Raw genomic sequence first — 25,692 nt, forward strand, 5'->3', positions numbered from 1 at the left:
GTGCGCTATCTATATGTGCTATATTTCAATAGGGTGCTGTAAGAAACTGGCCACTAGATGGCACACTAACTTTCTTTTAGGTTTCTGTTTGTTTCCAAAGAGAGTGGAGTCGAGATTAAAATGATGATGGCGGTATTTTGATAAATGTCTTGGTTAAAGTTTGTCTGTTATGTGTCGTTTTTATGTCTGTTTTGTGCATCTCTAACTTGTGAATAAATAATTTAAGATGCAAGCTACTAGTCTTTTTTGTGAAAGTTTAAAAGTCTTTACAGACTAAAAATAAATTGGTGGCAGCGTTCGGCACGAACAAATAGTCAGTGCCTTCTTAATGAAACAACTTAGGGGTAAGTACTTTTTCTATCTGAAAAGTGCCTTAGTATTTTAAAACTCAATTTTTGTATTAAAATCTGGGTAATTTAAATACTGTCATATAAATCTAAATTCACATTTTGTATTAAACGTTGGATTCTGATTTGAACGCACATGCTTATCCCTACTAAAACATTTGTTATACATAAATTTTGATGAATGATTAGTTTAAAAAGCAAAAATTATAAAGTGTTTGCTTTAAAGAAATACAAAATTGTTTTATTCAGTGTATTCTGATTTAAAACTTGTTTGAAAAAGGAAATTGAGCATAGTGTTTAATTATATTGAAAGTGAAAGTAAACTCATTCGTCAATGTAGATGTATGTGTAATATTTTTATTCCAGATCAACATGATGAGTTAAGTTTCAGTTCATGAATAATTTATGAGATTTGAGTAAGGATCTCGGTTTAAAAAAAAAAAAAAGAAGAACGATTTATTACTTATTGAAAAGAACATTTAATTTTGTTTTTGTTCATTGTGGTTTTAGCTAGGATTATTGCTTAGTAAGTTAAAGAAAAGAATAATTAAATGTTGTATTTAATATTTCTATAATTATCCTTGAGTATTCTATGATACAGGAATATAATTTTTTGTTGACTTATGCACAAAGTTTATTGCATTTGTTTATTTGGTAGTATTGAAAACCAAGTTCAATTTATAGTGAAATAAATTTTAAATAGATTGTATTTTTTGTAAAAAAAAAATATATATATACGAGGTTATATTTGAAGCTTTTAAGTGAACATGAGAATTTATTATTGATTGAAGCTTTATATATGTAATTATAGAGTTTATTCACTGATTCGTTTCGATTTTAATTCGAAAGTAGGGTGAAATTTTATGCAATTTGTTGAATATGTAAAAGGTGTTTTTGAAACTATTTTGCATTGTTTATGGTATATTAAAAATTAGCGTAAAAATGTTTAGTTGGTTACTATTGCATAATAGATGTTATATTTTCGAAATAATAGATCTTAGAATTGTTATTCGTAATGCATTTTAAAGTTTTCTTTCGGTTGTGAACGGTGTTTTAGTTTTCTTATTGTTATTTTATTAAAATAATAAATAACATAATTTTCTTAAATTTAAAATACAAAGAAGGAAAGGGAAAATAAATTAAAAGCATTCTGATTTTGTTAATCCTTAAGTCATGGCTTACTTAGCAAAAGCTAAAAAAATTGACTTATTAGAAGTGTGTGAAGAAATTGGTGTTGATGCTGACTCTTCTAGTAAAGTAGTGGAAATTAAGAATTTAATTTTGAATAGCCCGGCTTATAAGGAAGATGAAGTAAAGATTATTTTAGATAGAATTATTGAGGACAGAAAACAAGAAGAGAAAACTCGACAAGATGAGATAGATAGACAAGAAAGAATTAGACAAGAAGAGAGAGAAGATAGATTGGCGCGTGAAACCCAATTACATGAACTGGAAGTAAAAAAATTAGAACTGGTGAATAAGGATCCTGTTCAAAATAGAGATTCAGAAAAGAAAGTTGAATATTCTCATCGAATTCCTCTTACTCAGATTACTCTCAAATTTGATGAAAAGCACGATGAAATGGGACTCTACCTTATAAATTTTGAGAGAAGAGCAGAGATGGCTCAGGTACCAAAGAAGGATTGGGTTGCCTATCTGTTAGCGGTTTTACCTGGGGAATTATCTAACATGCTGGCAAGAGAAAAACCTGACGATGCTATTAACTATGACTTTGTAAAAGATCTTATCTTGAAAAGATATAAACTGAATAGTGAAAAATTGAAGCAATGTTTTTATAGACATCAAAAATCCCAGGACAAATCTTGGCGAAATTATGCACAAGAACTGTCTAGTTATTTTACCCAGTGGATTACTGAATTGAAGATTGAGAACCTGCAGCAGCTTAAAGATCTGATAATAACTGAGCAATTGAAGTTTCGAGTACCTGTGGAGATAAGAGAACATTACTTAGAAGATTGGCTGAAATTTATCACTCCATTTGAATTAGCTGAAAAGTTGGACAATTTTGAAAGTATTCGAGAGAGTTTTAAAAAGAAAGATTTTCCCAAAAGGAATTTTTCTAATATTAGAAACCAAAATTGGAACTCTAAGTTTAACGAGAATAAAAAAGAATTCAAGCCGAAATTGTTGACAAAATCGGAAATATCTCAAGAAAAACTAAGAGATAGAGAATTTGAAAAGAGAAAACCCCTTCGTTGTTATGAATGTGGCTCTAGCAATCATCTTAGACCTCAATGTGATAAATTAAAGAAAACTCAAGAATCTATTTCGCATGTTGTAGCTGACAAAAGTATTGATGAACTGATGTCACGTTACATTAGTGTAGGTAAAGTAAATGGAGTTGAGATGAAAATTTTGAGAGATACTGGTGCAACTCTAGATCTAATTTGCAACAAGTATGTGAAACCACATATGTATACAAATGAAAAGGTTTGGTTAAGAACACCTTTGGAAGAAACTTTGACATGTTTGCCTCTTGTAGAAGTTGAGTTGGAGTGTGAGATGGGACACATAATCACTAAAGCTGCAGTCTTAAGAGATTCCTTAGATCAAGGTAGATATCTGCTTGGAAACAAAACTGCTATGCTGTTTGAAGAGTGCAAAGTTAAAGAAGATTTACAAGTACATATGTTAAATGCCATACAAACTAGAGCTCAGAAAAAACTTTTAAATGTTGAAAATGATAGCCAAATCCAGTGTGACGATAAACTTAACAAAGAGCTGAATGAGAACACATCTGAAGATAACGAGAAAATTGAAGAAGTCTTACCAGTAGTTAAGGAACTGTCATGGCAAGATCTCATAAAAACTTCTCCAAAAATGTTTATCAAAGAACAATATGATAGTAAAGAATTGAAACCTCTCATTGATGAAGCGAAAAAGTCGGTTTCCAAACCAAACAAATACGTATTAGAAAGAAACATGCTGTTTTATAAGAAAAGAGACAAAAACGGAATGGAAAGAAAACTATTAGTCGTTCCTGAAAAGTTTCGTGAACAACTAAAAACGTTTTGTCATGAAGGTACAGTTGCACATTTAGGTGCAAATAAAACTAAAGATGCTTTATTTAAGACTTTTTATTGGCCGAACTGTTTTAGTGATGTAGAAAAGTTTGTTAAAACTTGTGACCATTGCCAACGAGTTGGAAAACCTCGAGATAAGAAAAAAGCGCCGTTGAAAATTGTCCCTGTAATTTCAGAAATATTCACCAAGTTGAACGTTGACGCTTGTGGACCTTTGCCAATCAGTACTTCGGGGAACAGATATATCATAACGGTAATATGCATGTCATCTAAGTATCCTGATGCAATACCTACTCCAAATTTGTGTTCTACAACAATTGTAGATGCGTTACTACAAATTTTCAGTCGTCTTGGTTTTCCTAAAGAATTACAAACTGATCAGGGAACATCATTCATGAGTGTTCTTACAACTGAGTTTTTGGACAAATTCGGAGTTCGAGTTGTAAGAAGTTCGGTAAGACATCCTCAAAGCAATCCAGTTGAAAGGATGCATAGAACTTTGAAACGAATTCTTAGAGTGCTTTGTTTAGAATCTAGAACAGATTGGGAGAAAGTCTTACCTCATGCTCTATTTGCGTTGAGGACAGTTATTCATGATAGTACTGGATTTAGTCCAGCGGAACTAGTACATGTTGGAAATTTGAGAACTCCAATGAGATTGCTCTATGAAAACTTAACAGAACAAGGTGACGAAGAAAACAATGTGATCTCGTATGTTTTTGATCTACTGAATAGAATGAAATGTTGCCAAGAACTTGCTATACAGAATATGCAAGCAGTTAAAGAGAAACAAAAACTGTGGTACGACATTAATGCGGAAAAGCGAGAGTTTAAGGAAGGTGATCTAGTTCTAATCATCGCTCCATCCAAACCAAATAAACTGTCTGTTAATTGGATTGGACCAGGCGTAATTATTAAACAACTCTCGGAAACCAATTATATCATTCGTTACCCAGACAATGATAAAACTCATGTGTATCATGCAAATATGCTGAAGCCGTACTTTCAGAGAGAAGAAAATGTGAACTTGTTGTGTGTTGAAAGCAACTTAACCAAAGAAGACGAGGAAATTCCTCATCTCGAATTAGAATCTGAAGACAATGAATTATTAGAAATTTGGCAAAATATTCAATCGAATACTAGATTGTCTGAAAATCAGATAGATGAACTTTGTTTGTTAATTAGAAAATATTCCAGCATTTTTTCAAATGAGCCTGGATGTACAACGTTGACTGAACACGACATTGAACTAGAGTGTGACAAATCTATTTGTGCCAAACCCTATAGATTCTCACCCCGACAATCTGAAATTTTGAAATCTGAAGTAGAAAAGATGCTAAAGCTAAAAGTTATTGAACCAGGAGAGTCAGATTTTACTTCTCCTTTGATATTAGTGGAAACCCATGGCAAAGAAGCAAGACCTTGCATTGATTATCGGAGATTAAATAAAGTCACCCGCACAAAATTTTTCCCGTTGCCTAATATTGAAGAGCTGATAGAGAAAGTATCTGCTGCGACATATATTTCAGTCCTGGACTTAACCAGAGGTTACTGGCAAATTCCATTAAGTAAAAATGCCCAAAGGTATGCTGCATTCGTGACGAATTTCGGAACTTTCAGGCCATTGCGTTTACCTTTTGGTTTGAAAAACGCACCATATGATTTTAGTCGGCTTATGGCAAGTATATTAAAAGGGTGTGAAGAGTATTCAGTGCCTTATTTGGATGATGTGGCCATATTCTCCCAAAACTGGGACGAACATTTAAAACACCTTGAAGACATTTTCCACAAGTTGAGTGCTGCTAAGTTGCACATAAAACCGTCAAAATGCCAATTTGGCCAAGCTTATGTAAAGTACCTTGGTCATTTAGTTGGACAAGGCCTAAGAACACCGGGTGAACTGAAGGTCCAAGCCATAAAAGAATTCCCAATACCCACTACCAAGTCTCAAGTCAGAGCTTTTTTGGGATTAGCTGGCTATTACAGAAAATACATTCAAAACTTTTCTGTAATTGCAGCTCCACTTACAAATTTACTCAAGGGCCGAAATCGTAAATCAAATATTGACTGGAATAGTTCTTGCCAAAAGGCATTAAAGGAGCTTAAAGAAAGACTCTGTGACAATCCTGTTCTATATAGCCCGGACTATACAAAGTCTTTCATCATTCAGTGCGATGCTTCCAATCTTGGGATTGGGGTTGTGCTTTCGCAAATGATAGAAAATGAAGAACATCCTATCCTGTTCCTCAGTAAAAAATTTTCACCCACAGAACAAAAATACAGCACTACAGAGAGGGAATGTGCCGCCATTATTTTTGCTGTGCAAAAATTGAAATGTTATCTTGATGGACACAAAAAATTTCTTATACAAACTGATCATAATCCCTTAGTGTGGCTGGAAAAAAACACTGGAACAAATCCTAGACTTCTAAGATGGGCGTTAATTCTGCAATCATTTAGCTATGAGATTGTACATCGTAAGGGAAAACAACATCAGAATGCTGATAGTTTGAGTCGAATCCCTTAAAATTTGGTCAAATATCAATACCATCATAAAATATCTCAGATATAAATATTTTAATGAAAAAAAAAATTTTTTTTTCTTTGTCGTTCTTAAATTTCCAGTATTTGTATAAATGGTTCAATATTTTGCATATTATGTGTGTTTTAATTTTTTCCTGATCTAGAATAGTAGGGATAGGTACAGTGCTTTGCAAAAATTTTAAGGTGCTAATTTTTCAGATAGAACTGGTACTGTATTTGTTTATTTTGCAATATTGCATTTGTTTATTTTTCAATACTATATTTGTTTATTTTTCTATACTATATTTGTTTATTTTTTTTAATCAAAAGCCAACAAAGAACTTATTTTAGGAAAAATATAAACTTTTCCCTTCGAGAAAAGTTTTTTTCATGAGGGGAGGAAGACTGTAAGAAACTGGCCACTAGATGGCACACTAACTTTCTTTTAGGTTTCTGTTTGTTTCCAAAGAGAGTGGAGTCGAGATTAAAATGATGATGGCGGTATTTTGATAAATGTCTTGGTTAAAGTTTGTCTGTTATGTGTCGTTTTTATGTCTGTTTTGTGCATCTCTAACTTGTGAATAAATAATTTAAGATGCAAGCTACTAGTCTTTTTTGTGAAAGTTTAAAAGTCTTTACAGTGCGATGAAAATGCAGATGTGTGCCCCAGTATTACCCGAACCATCGATATAGAATGTTATCAAGGAATGAAAGAAAAAGCTACTTTCTCTGAAAATGGATTTTCTTTTAGGATGTTTATTTCGTTAGGAAAATTTGAATTCTGTAGTTGAAAAACCAATCTGTTATAAATATGTGTAAGTTTGAAGGATAAAGGGTAATTAACCTTAGATATTTTTTTAGTTAAATTGTAAATGTTTATGTAATGAATTAATATAATGAATTGTATTAATGCTAATGTAATGAATTTTAACAACATTAAATAATAAATGTTGTTAAAATTCTGTGTACTTTAAAAATTGAAACCTATTTAACTTTCATTCTTAATCCTGCTGTTCCGATGAATTTATTTAATTTATTGTCTATTTGAATCGAATTCTCATGTTGAATCATCAATATTTGTTCATTGCGTGAACAGTTGGATTATTAAATGTAATTATCATCAGCTATTTTTGTATAAGTTGATTTATTAATTTTATAAAAGTTGTTAAAAGCTAAAACGCTTTCAAATTGCAACCCTTTAATAAAAGCGAATAAAATATAAGAGACATTGACTGTTAACTTTTAATTCTAATTATTTTATCCACTTGGTTTAAATTCTGTCGTTGAAACAATAATCGGATATAAATGTATGTAAGATTTAAGTGATAAAACGTAATTATCCTAAATTATTTTTAGTAATTAATTACTAATGTTATAACTGCTGTTGAAACTCAGTGCTCTTTAAATATTAGAAGTTTGATGGAAAAATAATTATATCTTAAATACTTTTTTTAATTTTTTTTTTATCTATGCGTTATGTATGTAAGATGTAAATGATAAAGCACAATAAATCTTAGTTATGTCATTATATTTAATGTTATAACTTTAGGAAAATAACTAATGGTTAATAGATATTATATGTCAATGCTTTCTAAAAAAAAAATAAACACTGAAAAGAAAGAAACTTAAAGTCTATAAGACTGATTCTTTTCTGTAAATTTTAGATTATATCCATTACATTATTTGGCAATTTGTATTATTTAAATTTCAAATAGCTTTGTATGTGAAAAATGATTCACCCATAAATATAGTTTTATATTTAACATTTTATTATCATATGAATAATCATATGAATGCATTATGTAAAATCAAATAATAGTACTGTATATTTTTTAAAACGAAACCCTCTACGCCTTTGCGCATGCACCAGATTTGCTTTGATATCATTAAAAATGAGTGAAATAAAATAAAACATGTGTTTTTTACTTTACGTGCTCAGCGCGTACGTACTTTCAAACTGTAAGAAATACTCAAATCAGCTTAAAATTGTTCCGTAGTAGTAGATTTGCACATTCTAGCCAAAAATGCATAAATCTATCTATATTTAACTCATAATATTATTTTAAAGCAGCATTTCGTTGATATAGTATATATATATTTTTTAGCATACGCAATTTATGTTACGTTTTTCATTATTGTAAAATAAATAGTTTTACACAGAATTCGCTTGTAAAATTTTCAAAGCTTATCATTACTCCTTAAATCTAATTTTTTCTTCTGTTTACCCCTTTCATCTTTTAAACTATACAGTCTACGCCACTTTTTTCTTATATTTACTTAATGTTTCATAATTGTAACGGGTATTGCAGGATATGCGCAGTATGGGAAATAATATACTCATTAACGTGCTTAAAACTATAAAATTTTTCTAAAAAAAACTTATTCTTTTTAAGAATTATTTTCCTTTAATGACTCACCGAGAACATCATTCTTTTAATTATAACACTAATTATTGTTTACTAGTATTTAACAATCAAGTTCAAATAAGTAAAATTATACGTGCAAAAATTTAGTAACCAACTTCAAAGTCACAGGTAGCGGTGATGGCATTTGTGGGGCTGAAACTTAACTGGCTACTTAGCCCTTTTCTCCTTTCGAAATACTCGTACACAATATAAACCCAGATGGACACGCCATTCGACACTGGCTACTTAGCCCTTTTCTCCTTTCGAAATACTCGTACACAATATAAACCCAGATGGACACGCCATTCGACACTGGCTACTTAGCCCTTTTCTTCTTACGAAATACTCGTACACAATATAAACCCAGATGGACACGCCATTCGACACTCACTCTAAGAAAGATTTAAATTCTTTGTATGAATATAACAGTTCTGTATAGCATTACTTTATAAATATCATTTATATTTAAGCAAATAAAACATTAGTTTGAGTTGAATCTCTAAAAAAAAAAAAAAAAATGATGTACAAAAAGAAATATTTTTCGAATAACCTCTTGAATTTCTAAAGCAGATCTTTTCAAATCTGAATTCTAGAATTCTAGAAAACCATTAAACAACTCCTAGAATCGCATAAAAAAATTTTTTAACACAGAAGAAGGCAAAACGCTTGCTATTGAGACCTACGCTTGGAATATTTTTATTCTAAGAAAATGGCACTATTTTTGTAAAAGTATTTGGTAAGGATCTGGATAAAGTTATTATCTTTCGAATCAAAAGGAACAATAATTTTTTCTTTCACATGTGTTTACTCAAATATTATACAAAATCGTGTTTAGTTGTTGTAACAAATTAAGTTTCAGAATTGCATTTACAAGTTTCACCTTACGTTTTAATGCTATAAAATATGTATTTCCTTATGTATACGCTTCCTTATATATTATGTATTAAATATGTATTTGCTTCCTTATTGTATAAAAATGACATGAAAGAAAAAATTTCAATTGTTTTTTTATAATAAAAAAATTACATTAGGAATTATTAGAAAAATAAATAATTTGAACCAAACATAAACAAACATGCTTAAATTTGAGTGAAAAAAAGCTTGAACAGACACGCAAGAAGTAAATTTAGTTATCTTGGTTTCAAATTTTATTCGAAGAACTCCAAATTTTGATCTCTCTTATGACCAAACTACTGGAGTCACAATATTTTCCTAAATGCGGCAACAGACTTCTAGTTTGATTGTCAAAAAACTGATTCCGTCTATAAAAAAGACATGTCTATTTAGCGAAAGTAAATTTTCATGTGTAAATCCAAATGTTACACTGTTTGAAATGTCTCGGAAAAAATTGTTAAATAATAATATATTTAATTGTTATTTTAACATGTTCAAACAAAATAACCAAATAACAATAAATAAAATGGTATTGAAACTGTTAACTGTGAGAAAAACGGGTTATTAACTGCTTTCACCTTATACTGTTAAACAACCAGAATTTTATTGCAACAACTTGACCAACCTAATGAAACCACTTAGTGCTTTGCAGACGGGTACATATTACAGCTGAGGGGGCTAATCTATCTTATGACTGACAGAACGGGGGTTCGAATCCCAGCTTTGACACCACAATATTTCCACCATTCTCTTCAACACATGAAGAGTTTACAGTGTCCTGCACTCTCCAATATGAGACCCTCGACTGTTAGAATACTTTTCTTTCATTCACGAGCTGCTTAACTATCTTCAATGTCTAGTTAAACTTCTTTTTTACGGTTATGAAACCATGCTAGTTGTAAATAGTTTAAAAAAATATGTAGTTTTGTATTCATGGTTTTTTAACCATACTAGTTGTAAACGGTTTCATAACAGTAGAGGTAAAAAATGTTTTTTTTACCGTAAACTTAACGGTTAATTAAATGGACAGACTGCTACCGGTTTTTTTTACTATGATTTTGGAATGAAAATTCTAACAGTGTAGATCCAAAACTGATTTAAAGAGCTTAAACAATATTGTAATTTGCGCACATTTAAATTCTAAGGATCAAAATGTCTATATTAAATAATCTCAAGAAACTGTATCGGCAAGATATTATTTGATTAGAAGCTTAGAAAAAATTAGAATTAACAGTCGACACGTTTCAAGTCCTCAAAGACCGACGCACATTTTCTAAACTTGCCAAACGTGAATGAGAAAAAAACAAAAGTGATTTGAAACATGAAACGTAAAGTTGTCAACGAAAAACGGATAAATAAAGATAATAATAATATTAGAAAAAAAAAAACTACAGGGCCTCTCTAGTTTTGTTTCTCACCTTTATTTATCAATTTTTCGTTGACGACTTTACGTTTTATATTTCAAATCACTTTTGTTTCCTCTCTTTCACATCTGGCAATCTTTGAAAATGTGAACCTGTTTTTAAGCACTCGAATCATATGGACAGTTAGTTCCAATTCGATTATTTTTTAAGTGAATAAAAATTTTAATCAAGCAAAATGACTATATTGTAGAATTAACTTTATCTCTAGGAATTTCAAGGTATCATTTTAATTCCTATTAAATTTCTGTTTGATAATTCATTGAGATGAAAAATTAAATTACAATCCTTTATTAAGAGTATGAAGATTTCTTGAACACAAAGGCAAGATAATAGTTCCACTTGCTGTTTTGATTTTCGAAAGCTCAAGTTCTATTTTCGAATGAGAAAAATCGATTTCCAGATCTTTTATTCAATTTAACACAAGATCTTGAAAACGCCATCAAGCAGAATAGTTTGTTACAATTTGATTAGAAAATTGAATTTAAGTGGTTATTATATTGTTTGGTTAATAAGATTGAAACTAATTACTGCACGTTTTCTTTCTTTAAGATTACGTATGAATAGCCTTATTTTTAATTAAGCTGGTATTTTTTTATAAATTCTACCTAATTTAACGAGATGCTCAATGAGAATTGTTTAACATAGATCAGTAAAAATTGTTTTATAAATTTCGAGATTTCGTAATTGTAAATCTTTTTTTCGTTCTTTTGAATTTTCAGTAAAATATATTTTGAAATTACTACTAGATTTACTATTAAGTACATAGATTTTTTAGAGACATTATTATTATATAGCGTTTTTGTTATGTTGTAATCCAAATATGTTTGGTATCCTTGTCAATACCTAAGAAAAAAGTCAGCTCAAAACCTTTGGAAAAAAAACTCTAAGTTTTTAAGCGCTCGTACATAACTCAGCAATTTTTATTAAAGTAAGATAAAGGTTATGTTAAGTATTTTTAAAATTTTTTTAAAGGTTTTGTGCTGAAAGTTTTTAGGTAGGTATCTTAAAACACCTTAAGAGTTTATAAAAGAAAATTAGTGTTTTTATACATGGATATATTAAAAAATCTTAAAAATTTTTGAGAGAAAACTAATTCTTTTTTAAAGATTTTTTAAAATTAATTAATTTCTTCATTTGAGAGTGTTAAAACATTTTCTTATCTAATGCATAAAATTAAGATTTATTTTAATGATCAAGATGTAATGCTTTTATCCAAAATATTTCTTAGAAGAATAAAAAAAAGATTTTTTTAATGGAAGAAAAGTACTACTTCCAAATTTCAATAATGTATAAATGCGTAAATTTGTTCATCAATAACTTTTCTTCTATTTTCGATAAGTAAAGATAATTATTATTTCGGCAGAAAAAAGTCAATAATGTAGGAAAAATATTTATTTCTTATAAATGGCATACTAAGTTGCTTCATTAGGTGGTTGTAATTGGTGAGATAAAATTCTGGTTGTTTAACCGTATTAGGTGAACGCAGTCAATAAACAGTTTTTCTCAAACTTAACAGTTTGATTACCATTTTATTTATGGTAATTTGACTGTTTTGATTAAATATGGTAAAATAACCATTCAATAAATTGTTATTTAACCATTTTTTCCGAGAAATTTCTAACAGTGTATTAGTTGACATTTTTTGCGGGCAATTTTCGTAAAAAATCTATATGGATTTAAAATGCTTTTCTTTCTTTAAAAAAAATCTAATTTCTTCGTTTCTGTGAAATTTAACATACCAACGGAGCAAGAAATTTATTTCTCAAGTTTTGCATCCGAGAAAATATTTATTCAAATGCAAAAGTAATCGTGTATGTTGCTCTTTTTTATTTAATTTTTTTTTTGTATTTTGTGAATATAATTTAGCATGTGCGTATCTGAAATTTTCTCGAAGAGTTTGTCCAATTCAACTTTTTGAAACCACTCATTTCGGAAGAAATTATTTACATTTGTAAATTTTGCAGCCAGAAATTTTAAATTTATAATTCAATACTTTTGTTCTGTACAACTTGATAGAAATCTGACAGTAGTATTTAATGTTCCTTCAAACAGAAAAGAGTTCCATATAAAATTTTGATAAAGTTGCGACCCTCCACTTGACTGGCGTTTTTAATTGCGGCCCCCGGTCTCATGTAAGCTTGAAACCCCTGCTATACAACATCACAAACATGTAAAATAACAAAAAACTCTTAATTGCTAGTAACTTGTTTACATTTCATGACGAGATTACTACTTAAAGAACTTATTATTGCTTCATTACACTAACTCTTATTGCTTCGGTGCTCTTCGTTTTAAACTACCCCATATAAAATGTCTCTATTTAAATCAATTTTATTTCATTCTTATGCAACATCACTTCAAACCATGTAAAATAACAAAAAAATTCTTAATTACTAGCAACTTCCTTAATTTAATTTAGAATACTTTTTAAATTAGGAGAGCATATCCGTAATTCTGAGCAATATAACTTAATTTTTAATGTATCACGAGTATCCTCTATTAATTAGATTTCGGAAGAGTTTTGAAAAGTATCTATGAAACGATTAAATGAGAGAAAAAGCTATGAAATGTGCTTTCAAAGCGAAATCTAGTGAAGTACTTTTAATTCGATAGATCTCTCATAACTTCTCTTCCTGAAACAAAATCTTTCAAATAGTTACTTCTCAATATGTTTGGAGAAAAAAAGTAATTAATTTGTTAAGGAATGTGTCTTCCGGCTGTGACTTTGGTTCAACTTTTTATTTTTTTCAAAATTTATCAACAACCAAAAGTAATTTTTGCTAGAATAATCTTAGAGAATTCTTTTAAAATAACTAAGAAGGAGATTTTTGGAGATTGCTAAGTAAACAGACATGACCTTCTAATTAGTTGGAAAATTCCGATCCTGAAATAAAACTCTATTTTGAAGCTTCAATTAAAGTTTAAGTACGTACTTTAATAATTTCCTATTTCCTGAATATTCATTAAAAGTACTGCTAAAAATAAATTAATAAAAAAAAATCGAGGGATTTGAAATCGTTTAAAATTTTAGATTTTTCTAACATTGTTTTAAATCATTTTAAAGTTAATAATAGAAATAAAGGAATTGTTAAAGTTTAAAAAAAAATTTTTTTTGCATCTTTGAATTTATTTTTGCTTTGTGAAACATTCTATTCTATTTTAAGATTTTTAATCAAATTGTGATTATCATGGTAAACATTGGACGATAATACAGAGTAACCTTTTTTACCTTCAACATCAAGAACAAAAATAGGTTTTGTAAAATAAATTTCTGTAACAATAAATATATTTCTGTATTTCTCATGCAATAAAGGATGTATGGCCATTTTCTAAGGTAAAAAGTGATCTTGAAAAGATACTAAAATGTAATGACTTTTAATAAAATTTAAATTAAGAAAAGAAAAATTTGACATCATGCAAATTAGTGTAAGCTACCTTTTCTAAATGTTAAACCCTGATTACATTTTTCGAGAGTTCCACGTAGTTATAACTTATCGAATTTGTGGAGCGAGTGTTATTAACAATGTCAACCTTTATCCACGAAAAGGTACCACAACATAGGACAACAATTATTCAATTCCAATTGAATAATTGTAGTGGTAGCCAAGCTACAGTACTTTATCCAGATTTTTATCTGTGATAGAATTTTATGAACGAATACACTAATTGATTCATTGCTGTTTTGTCAGAAGGAGAGAGAGAGCTGTATTAAGATCCCCGGACTTTGAGTGCTGATTGCGAGAGCTGTATTAAGTGTACTGTACCTCCTGCGTTGCCATTACCAGTCGAATGTATACAGGCTCCGTTGTGTGTAATCGAGACAGAGCAGCAACGGTGCGAAGAAGAGAATATCGCAGTCATAAATAGCAAGTCAATCGTTCAATGTGGACCATCTATCGAAGTAGACGTATTCAAATCGAAGTGGGCATGCCCGTCGAGTTAGGCATGTTCGGATCACGACCGGATCACCAATGTGGGCGAGTGGTATCGACAATGTCAACCTTCATCTATGAAAAGGTACCCCAACTTAGAATCGAGTTATTATTTGTTATATACTAGTGAATTTGAATTGAATAATTTTAGAGGTAAACACTCTACAAACTTATAAAATGTTTAATTACTTCATTTTAGAGTAAGCATCAAAACTTGGTTTGTGAAGAAATTCAAATATTACTACCAAACTAGACAGCTATCTACCTTTTGATAAACGAAATCTGTTTTTTATGGGAATATATAAAAATTTTAAACTCATTATAACACGTTATTAAAATTTCATTTAGCTGTAATCATATGAATGTCTTTAAAATTAATTATTGTTAATCATTTGATTCTTAGTTTTTATTCTTCTCTTAAGGAAAAGCTATAACTTAAAATGGTATCTTTAGAATGACTAGGCGGAGAAATATTTCATATAAATGGCAAACATATTCTTAAAGTAGAATTAATCTCGAAACAGAAGTTATCGTCAAGAAATGTATAGCTGAATATTTTTTTCCAGTTATTTTTCGGCATTATTTTTTCCCCTGAGAAATGTAAAATAAAAGTTTTCTAAATTCTTTTCAAATTTTCAAAGTTCCGCATGAAACAATCTCCCCCTGATTTATTAAACTAGATACATCTTTTGTTTTCAAGTGCGTTCTTTTATTTCAATTACTTATCTAGTTACTCATGCATATCTTTCAATTTATACGTTTCAAAAAAGGCAACAGCTTACAGATTTGGGATTCACTTTTAATTTAAACACGTAATGGAACAGTTTTCTCAGTCAAAAGCTTATTACTATTTACAAAAAGGCTTCTTTTATATATAAAAAAAATTATAGTGTTCGATTATTTATTTATAAACTATGTACGAAAGTCAAAGATATCGTGAGTAGCTTTTTATACAGTGTTAAGAATTTAAGATGTTTAAAATTATGCATTGTTAAAACTGTTGCACTTTTATGAGCTTTTTATTTTTGTTTGGTAAGAAATGTACTATATTTTTACCTTTTTTAAACATAGTTTCAGAGAGTAACCGAATGTTCTCGCGTATTCATTGCAACGCTTTTTCCAAAATAAATAAATAAATAAGTAAAATACAAAACTAAATCAGTTAACAACTTTATTCTCTATTATTTGGAATTTTATAAACAGGAAGGGTTCGAGATTGAGGAAATTTGGATTTAAAGTTAAGAATTTTTCTCAAATTAGTTTTAAGAAATAAAAAACTAACGACTGAGAATATAGAAAGAAAAATATTTTTCTAGAGGAACAAAAAGAAAGATCTAAGTTTACAATTTTAACACGGGATGTTTAGAATATCTGAGTCCTTCGAAAGAAACGCATATTGTAAATATTTGCTTCCCTAAAAGAAATCAGCAATTTTTTATATTTGTAGTTTCTTTTGAATTGATATTGCTAATTTAGAAGCCTTTTAAAGTACTACAAAAGGAACCAATCAATAAAGACAGTGTTTTTTTACATAAACTTCAGCTGAAATTATTATTTATTACAGAAAAATTGAGTAGTTTAGGAAACTCCACATTTGTATTGTGTTGTATAACTTCGCTTCAAAATAACAATTTTTAATGTAGATTTCCCTTTTTTTCTAAATCTTATCCATAAATAGAGCTTGCATCTAAAACGCCATTAGTTAAAACTTTACCTACAAGGGGAAGATAATATTGATTTAATTACCTTAGAAAATGTGACGATGTGCCTTTAGTAGTATGGAAAGTTGATCAGTCCCACGTTTCTAAGATATATTAAAATTTAAATACTGTATTGTCCAGCAAGATATAAAAAAATTCTCGTCAAGGTCAAATCCTCCTTCTTCCCTATGCATCAGCCAGAACGTTACGTTATCATATTTCGGCCTGTGGCCCTTACCTAAATAAAATGCTATTGTAACATTAATGTTTCTATATGAAATTTCAATAACTACCAGCTAAAATACAAAATTACTCTATTAATGCTTTCAAAGATTCACAGACATATTATGGATAAGAACATAATTTACTGGAACTGGTAAAAATTTGCAGGAGCTTGGCGCTTTGATAACAACCTATTTGGCGCTTTGATAAAAAAAAAGAAAAAAAGAACTATTTTGCAGAGAAGACCATACAATAGTTAAATTTTTAAGTCTGATTTTCTGTCTTAAAATATTGCATGCACGATTAGTTTAGTTGGTTCCACGAATAACGGTCAAAATAGCAGAAAAATAACGGTCAAAGCTATAAGAACATGGTAAACTTTACCGTGTTTCTTGCTCAATGGCAATTCCAAAAAGCTCGGTAAATCTTATCGAAGCTCTTTGGAAATGATTTTGATAAAATTAACTATAAAATATAATTTAACAATGTGTGATAAAATTCAGCAAAATTGGTAATTTTATCATGATACATTAGAGCATGGCATAAAGACCACTCATTCTGTTAAATTCACTTCCCAGTTTTATATTTTTTACGAAACGTGTGGTAATATCAGAAATATAATGGTTTAGACCAGGGGTTTCCAACTTACATGAGACCAGGGGCCGCAATTAAAAACTCCAGTCAAATGGCGGGCCGCAACTTTATCAAAATTCTATATAGAACTCTTTACTGTTTGAAGGAACATTAAATATTATTGTCAGATTTTTATCAAGTTGTACAAAACAAAAGTATTGAATTATAAATTAAAACAAGAACTAGATTTTTAAAAATATTTAATTGCATAGTAAAAAATTCTGGCTTCAAAATTTACAAATGTAAATAATTTCGTCCAAAATTAGTGGTTTCAAACAGTTAAATCGGACAATTTCTTCGAGAAAATTTCTGATACGCTCATGCTAAATTATATTCACAAAATACAAAAAAAAGCAAGTAAAAAGAGCAACATACACGATTATTTTTATATTTGAATAAATATTTTCTTGGATGCAAAACTTGAGAAATAAATTTTTTTGCACCGTTGGTAGGTTAAATTTTACAGAAACGAAGAAATTAGGTTTTTTTTTACAGAAAGAAAAGTGTTTTCAACCCATATAGATATTTTACGAAAATTGTCGGCAAAAAAATGTCAATTAATATACTTTTGTTCGCGGGCCACAAGAAGAAGGCTTCGCGAGCCAGATGTGACCCGCGAGCAGTTGGTAACCAATGGTTTAGACACCGTATCAGAATATTTGGTAATATCAGAATATATGGTTATAACACCGTATATTTTGGTTTCTAATACCAAAATTATATTTTCCTTTTTTACCAGAAAAGCCACTACCATACCGTATTTTGATTTCACCTGAAATTTTTTCTCAGTGTATAACGTGAAAATTCAATCATTATATCAGATGTCATTTAACACCGGTGCTTTGAACACCGGTGCGCTACTTTAAAATACCAAATTACAGCTTTTCCGCATAAGCCCTACTTTTCAGATTCGATTAGCTTAATTAAACTTTACAATTAAATTAAATAATTTGGCAAAAACTTGTGTAATAAAAACGAAACGCAATGTAAAAGAAAACAAAGTCATGACAAAACTAGCTTTAATCATAGCTGTATATACACTAATTTCTATTGGTTTCTAAATCCTTTAACGAGTCTTATTTTAGATTAGGATTGAATAGTAAAAGCTTTTGTATTGCTATATATTCGAAACAAAATCATGCAAATTCTGTTGAATAGTTTTGCACGAAAGTAAAATCCTTTCTAAATTTCAATTCAGCTTTTCCCTTTGTGCATATTGTCTGTCTTTATTTTATTCTTTTAACCAGTTCCTTTCACAACTAATTACCCAACGTCACAAGTTTCTTTCAATAGATTCAATTAGAATTAGGGATTTGGATTGGACAATACCATTTCCATTTCATCCCAATGAGAATTTGTTCGCACAGAAATCCTCTTTATCCTGATTCCGATCTAGAAATGGTTTCCGAAAATGTCGCCGGTAAATATTTATTTCTAAAGTAAGAAATTGAGGTTGTTAAAGAAATAATAAGATCATGGAATTTTAGCACGAAGGAAGGGATAAAATGCTTCATCTACGAAAGATTTCAATAAAAATGTAAGAGAATGAGAAAAAGTATAACCAGTTTTTGTTCGAAATTCTAAAAATTATTATGGAATTTTACTGCGGAAAAAATTGCTAATCACGCAATTTCAACGCTAAGAAAATAAAAAATAAAAATTATATAGTCTTCTAAAAAATTAATTTTTTTAAAAATATTTAAAATATGAAATAATGAATATATATTAAAAAAATAATAAAATAACATCAGACTTCATTAAAAAAGCAGCATCATGAGAAAAGTCAAAAAAATTTTTTTTCGAAATCAATGTTAAATTATTATAGAATATCACTGAAAAAAATAAATGAAATAAGTTACGAATCGCGGAATTTTAACCCTAAGAAAATAAAATACAAAATACTATATATAGTCTTCTAAAAAGTTTTAACTTAATGCAAAAATATTTTAATTAATAAAACACAAAATAAAATGACAACAGACTTCAGTAAAAACAGTAATATAAAGAGAAAAAGTGAAACCAATTTTTTTCCAAATAATTTAAAATTGTCATTGAATGAAAATATAATAATGAATAATACTGAGCTAAAAAAATATATATAATTAAATGAAAAAATAGTTAAACTATATAAAAGTTTTACGTTTCCGGGACAAATCTTATTTGGTAGAGAGTGACAAATTTTGAACATGGCCTAAAACAATTGCTGGGAGCGAAAGGGACACGACACTCTCAGAAATAAAACTCTCACTTTTACAATTAAACAATCCTTTTGCAATATTTAGTTAATTTTGAAAATCAATTCGTCACGAAATCACGTGATTTGTGACGAAATGACGTATATAGCTGACCGATTTGTATAGTGATCAAGTAGTTGGCTTAGTACCCGGAAAATCCGGGGTTCAAAGCCAGTTTCGGACATGGGTGCAACGTATCTTTCCTGCTCTTGTTACGTCCTTCCACCTATGTGGTGCCCATGTTAAAGTATTATCAGAAAAGTTAAAAAGATTAGGAGTTATTTTTTTTATTTTTTTTTTTTTGGAAAAAATTGAGTGGTGAAGTATTTTTTATTTTTTTTTAATTTTTACAAAATTTGTTTCCTCGAGTAAATAATGATAGTTATTTCGTCATTTTGACGAAATTTTTGCTTGGGGCATATACCAGGAAATGGTTTAATCAAAAACAGAAAAACAATTCGTGTTAATTGAGTATCTATTTTTTACAGTTTAATACCATAAGATAGCATAGTAGCATAATAAAAAAAGCAAACCACCCTTTCTCACTAAATGTATTTGAAATGTAAGTTTTTAATCTAATTTAAATATTTAATGAAAAAAAAATTTTTTTACAATTACTTTTTTTAAAATTTTAGTGTAAGTTTTCTTTTCAGAAAAAAAGACCTAAGTTGTTAATGCAAATTGTAGGAATCTTATAAACTTATTTTTAACATATTACGAATTTCTTATCCTTGCTCATCAAATACACAAGTGAGAAAGGTTATGCAAATATTTTAGCACCATTTATTGCCGATAAAATAATCGGCCAAAATTGTTGGTAGAATACTTATTGTTGATAATAAATTAAAGCTTCAATATATTACTAAATATATATACTTATTTTTCCTGCCTATTTCGAATTTTTTTCATCATCAAATAAAAATATTTTATCAAAAATAACAAAAAATTAAATGGTTAAATGACATAATAATAATCAAACGAAATTGAAATTCTAATTATTCAATTAAACTCAATTTATTTTCTTTTTGCTTCAAACCGCTTCATTATAACTGCTCAACAATCTTAATTTTCTTAAAACAGTCTTATAATAGATCTTATTAGTTCTTTTTAAGCAATCATATGTTTTTAGTGTGGTAAAAAAGAAGGCTCCTTTGTTTAAGAGCATAAAGAATCAATAACCCACTCAAGGTCCTGATTTCGAATCTCCCCAATCAGTTAACAAAGCTGTTCAATCATCTTCAAATTTCCATAATTTTTTTTCTGCAAAAAAAATTCCTAGATTTATTGTACTAACCTAACTTTTAGAATATTCATTCTAAAATTATGGTAAATTACCGACAGCAGTCTGTTCATTCAATTAACCGTAAAGTTTACGATAAAGAACATTTTTTACCGCTACGGTTTTGAAACCATTTACAGCAAATAGGGTTAATCATAAATACAAAAGTATACGTTTTTTTCTTCTTTTTCTTACAATTTATAACTACGTAGCATGTTTTCAAAACCGTAAAAAAGACATTTCATTGGGCATTGGAGATAATTGCATTATAATTTTCTTACTTACATTTGCTAAATCTAGGATACATTTTTCCTATTCCTAGGATATATTATTCTTAGAAATTATTTTAATTTATATTTCCAAATCTGCCTAATTTTATTTCAGTTATTGATCCCTTATATCAGGAGTGTAATTTCATAAAAAAATAACATGAATTCAAATTTAATGTCATAGAAATTAATCATATTAAAAATTTCAATTATTTCCCGTTAGTTAATAAACTGCTGTTTGTAGAAAATGCAACACCATGAAAGAATCATCAGAATCAAATGAAATTTAATGCAGAAACGACTTGTACTGATACAAATAAATGATGAAATTTTCAAAACAAAAGAAACAAATTAAGCGTCCGAAATCAGTATTTGGTGCAGCCACCACGCGCTGCAATAAGTGCTGCTATACGACGTGGCATGGAGTCAAACAGATGTTGAATATCTGCTTGAGGAAGAGAATTCCATATCGCTTGTATGCGCAACCAAAGTTCGTCTTTGGAAACTGCAGGACGCGGATCACGAGTGAGACGCCGACCAACCATATCCCACACGTGCTCAATAGGCGACATATCCGGCGAATAAGCAGGCCAAGGAAGAAGTTGCATGCGTTGTGCTGAACAGAAGTCTCTAACAGTCCGCGCAACATGTGGGCGTGCATTATCCTGCTGAAAGATAGCTCCAGGGATGCCTTGAAGGAAAGGAACGACTTCGGGCTGTAGCACTTCACGGGCGTATCTGTTGCTATTGAGATTACCCTCAATTCGTATCAAATTGGATCGTCCATGATACGAAATCGCACCCCAGACCATAACTCCGGGTGTTCGACCACTATGTCGTTCAATAATACACTCAGGAAGGCAGCGTTGACCGGCATAACGTCTAACACGAACACGGCCATCATGGGTCCACAAATTGAAGCGTGATTCATCTGAAAAGACAACTTGGTGCCAATCAGCTCGCCAGTCTCTGTGCTCAAGAGCCCACTGCCGACGCAGCCGTCGATGATCCGCCGTGAGGGGAATCCTGTATAATGGCACCCTTGCACGCAATCCACGGCGCAGCAGACGACGACGAATTGACGAAGCCGACAATTGTACACCTGTAGCAGTAGACCAATGTGCTGCCAGCTGCCTGGAGGAAGCTGTGCGATCATTCACCGCCATGCGGAGCAGGTGTCGATCATCGCGCTCTGACGTCACCTTCTGTCGTCCAGTGCCTGTTTTTCGAGTTGTTCGGTGCTCGTCGGTCCACTGCTTCCAAACTCGCATCACTGTGGAACTGTTCCGCTGCATACGAGCTGCTATTGCGCGATAGGAAAATCCTCCTTCTCGAAGGCCGATTATCCTCCCTCGTTCAAACTCCGTAAGTTGCTTGAATTTCTTATTCTTCCGTCGTGGAGGCATACTCAGGTCTCACTAAACGTTTGCCACTAACAAATAATCATAGACTATTTTCAACGTCCCGCTACAGCACTTTATTTATACGCTTTCAGCATCAATTCAGAGGGCGCTGCGCGCGCCACGCACGCGCGATGGCTCTGAAACTTTATTAATTTGCATAATATCCTATAATTGACATTTGCTGCGAATTTCATTTGATTCTGATGATTCCTTCATGGTGTTGCATTTTCTACAAACAGCAGTTTATATATGGAGTGCAATCCCTAAGCATGATTAAAAAACGTTTGACTTAAAAAAAAATCATTGACTTACATGATTAATTATGATTTTTTTCAATTACAGATTTATGTCGAAAATACTAGTTTAACAGTACTACATTATAGAATATGTATTACTTAAGGCTGTGAAAATAAATCACTGATATCATATCTCATTGATAATAAATGTTTTATTATTTAATATGGAATGTTAATAAATTAAAAAGATTAACTATGATTTTTTTTGTACAAGAACTTAAATGTAGATAAGAATGAAGCTCTTAAATTATAGTATCTCATTATTCTTTTCATGTCAATTTCATATTTAAATGTGCCCAATGACGATATGTAACATAATTTGCTGTTTTACTATCAGTAAATACAGCAAATAGCATTATACTTATTTAATTTTATAAATATTTATTTTAACTCAAGTAATTTTAAATCTTATTAAATGCGTAGTTATTGTATCTGCATGTAATTAAAGAATAAAGACTTGTTCTGCCAAGAATAATTTAATTTTGAAAATGCTTTCTGGTCTAAATTAATTTAATTTTCATCTGACAAATTGATATATGTCTTAACAATTCATAAAAGTTTTCAGTTTGATAGAAAAAAAGTAACATGATTTTCATTTATTCAGTAATTAATTTGCCATAATTAAATAATAATACTAATTTTTTTATTGTTAGTGGTGTTAAACATTTTAATTGCAGTATAATTGTTAAATAATATTAAGTATTACTTATACATTTTATAAGAGTTTTTATGGTCAAATGAGAAAAGAAATTTTTTAAAAAATTAACTGATTGAAATTTTTAAAAAATTAATGATTAATATATATATACCTTGAATATAAAGTATGATTTTGAACTCTGATAAAATTCCTGAATGCTTCGCTTAGGGAAATACTTCTGTAACTATCTGGAAGGAATTAAGTAGATGGGTTTAGTTGGTGCGATAAAATTCCGGTTGTTTAACTGTAATAGGTGAAAGCAGTTGATAAACGGTTTTTCTTACACTTAATAGTTTGATTACCATCTTATTCATGATATTTAACTGTTTTGTTTGAATATAGTAAAACAATAATTAAATCAATTGTTATTTAACAATTTTTTTCTTGTAATTTCTAAAAGTGTATTGCTCTTATGAGATCTTACCAAGACCCGCTCTGCGGTAAATTTTCGTCTACTTGGGTATTAATGGATGAAATAAAATTTAAACTTGATTGTTATTTGAATTATCTTGAAAAATTTAAAATGAAGTTAAAAACTGAAATTTAATCATTTTGTTCCATTTTAGTGTGATTATTTTTTATAAATACGTTTCATACGAATTCGTATCATAGTGTTTTATCGCAAATGTTATAATTTTATGTAAATGAGTGTTACGAATAACAATTAGTCAGATATTAAACTAGTTGCATTACAAATGGCGCTTAAGTAGGCTTTATAATAAGAGAAGTCGCCATTTGTCTTTAGGTTTCATTAACTTAATTTTATTTATTTCCTTATATCCTTGCTTAACCATTATTTTAACGGTCGAGTTCAGTAGATAAAAATGTATTTTATTAAATGGTCTTGTCAAACTGTCTTGATCAATTGCCAAATTGTCTTGATCAATTATATCAGCTTTCATGTACGATGGAGCATCTAAATTCGTCGGTTGAAAAAAAATTGTGCATGGGATGCAAAAGATTGGCCACTCTTGAGCTATAACAATAATAAAACGATAAACAATTGAGGTGAAAGAACAAAGAAGAAATCTTTTAAAACGCAAACTTAAAAAAAGGAATGCCAGAACGTAGTTTTTACAAGGAACAGCAGTGAATTAGATTTTATTTGTATAAGCAAAGAAGTAGTTTTTGGTAAATTAGAATTCGCGTGCTTTTTAAAGAAAAAAGTAGGGACTTTAAACTCTTGGCACGAATTGCAAATTAGCTACTTTGAAGTAAACATTAAAATAAACGTAAAAATTTTTATACTGTGTGTGCATGAGTAGAAGTCACGGAAATATAAAAATAAGCTCTTTCGTTGAGTTTTTCTTTGTTAGATTTTATAATTCCTTTAAATTATTACACAGCTTTAAAAATACTTAAACCAAAAATGATTTACATTTGTCATGGATTCAGCATGGACATAAAAGGAAACTATTTGAACTATTCGGCTAAAACATTTTATTAGAAGCCTTTAAATTATAAAAATAATTTTTATGAGAAGTAAATAGAAATCTGATTTCCATGTTACGAATTCATACTTTAAATTTTTATCAAGATAAAGTATATCTTAATATGAATTCGATATTCTGAGACATGCTATGGTGTTTCGAAATAGAATATAAGCGTTAGCATTCCTTTCTTGCAAGTTTGTCAAACTTTGTATTAATTTTTATTTTATATTATTATATTCATTCCATTTTCATCAGTAGTTATGACCAGAGGAGGTTGCGAATTACCCTTAAGTTAGAAAAAGATGTAAATGTATGGAATTCAGGTCAATGACATTGCCCATAAAAAAACATGACAGAAATGCAATTCATTTTGTTCTTTCTAAACCTGCGAAAGATAGGCAACAAACCACTTTCAATAAGGAGGCAGTTTGGTATTGAAAAACTAGCACTACCCGTTTTTTTTTATATATATATAACCAGATTTGAAAATTTCACTCGATTCCGAGTTTATAGCTATCAATGTTCAACTCCGTAGTCTTTTAATTTCGAACCCAACCCATTAGACAAGGAAACTTCTATATCACACATTGGAACGAACTAGCCTCTGTAGGGGACTTTTTGCTCGAACTAATCCGCATTTGTGTTACATGGAGAGGAAACCACTGCTAACTTGATAACTAGGAGATTCAAACATATTATCCGTCTACCACAGAGGATATTTTTATATTAGCAATGGGGTTAGTGCGAGGGAGGAGCAGAATTCGTACACCTCTGGGATTCCAACCTAGGTCACCACATTGGGAGACAAACACAATATCCCCTTAGACACAGCCGCTCACACTTGTTGTTTTTTTATAACCTTCGTTGAACAGCCGATCCAATTTTGGGTTTACGACCACTAATGTTCAACTCCGTAGCCTTGTAACTTTGAAACCAATCCAGAACACAAGGGAACTC

General features: G+C 30.0%; 1 protein-coding gene and 1 non-coding gene across 2 annotated transcripts; both read left to right on the forward strand.

The window, feature by feature from the left end:
* Positions 1 to 1,520: 1,520 nt before the first annotated feature.
* LOC147808083 (uncharacterized) lies at positions 1,521 to 5,918 on the forward strand. Its single transcript, XM_087166860.1, has 2 exons — positions 1,521 to 2,362; positions 2,438 to 5,918. The coding sequence occupies exons 1-2, from the start codon at positions 1,521 to 1,523 to the stop codon at positions 5,916 to 5,918; spliced, it is 4,323 nt and encodes a 1,440-aa protein (XP_087022986.1).
* A 2,913-nt stretch (positions 5,919 to 8,831) lies between these two features.
* Positions 8,832 to 8,911, forward strand: LOC147808084 (small nucleolar RNA SNORD36). The gene has a single exon (XR_015434964.1). It is a non-coding gene; the product is annotated as a small nucleolar RNA SNORD36 (small nucleolar RNA).
* The last annotated feature ends 16,781 nt before the right edge of the window (positions 8,912 to 25,692 follow it).

This window comes from Parasteatoda tepidariorum, chromosome 6 (assembly GCF_982258835.1).
Source record: "Parasteatoda tepidariorum strain Cologne lab strain chromosome 6, Ptep-v5.0, whole genome shotgun sequence".
Taxonomy (NCBI): domain Eukaryota; kingdom Metazoa; phylum Arthropoda; class Arachnida; order Araneae; family Theridiidae; genus Parasteatoda; species Parasteatoda tepidariorum.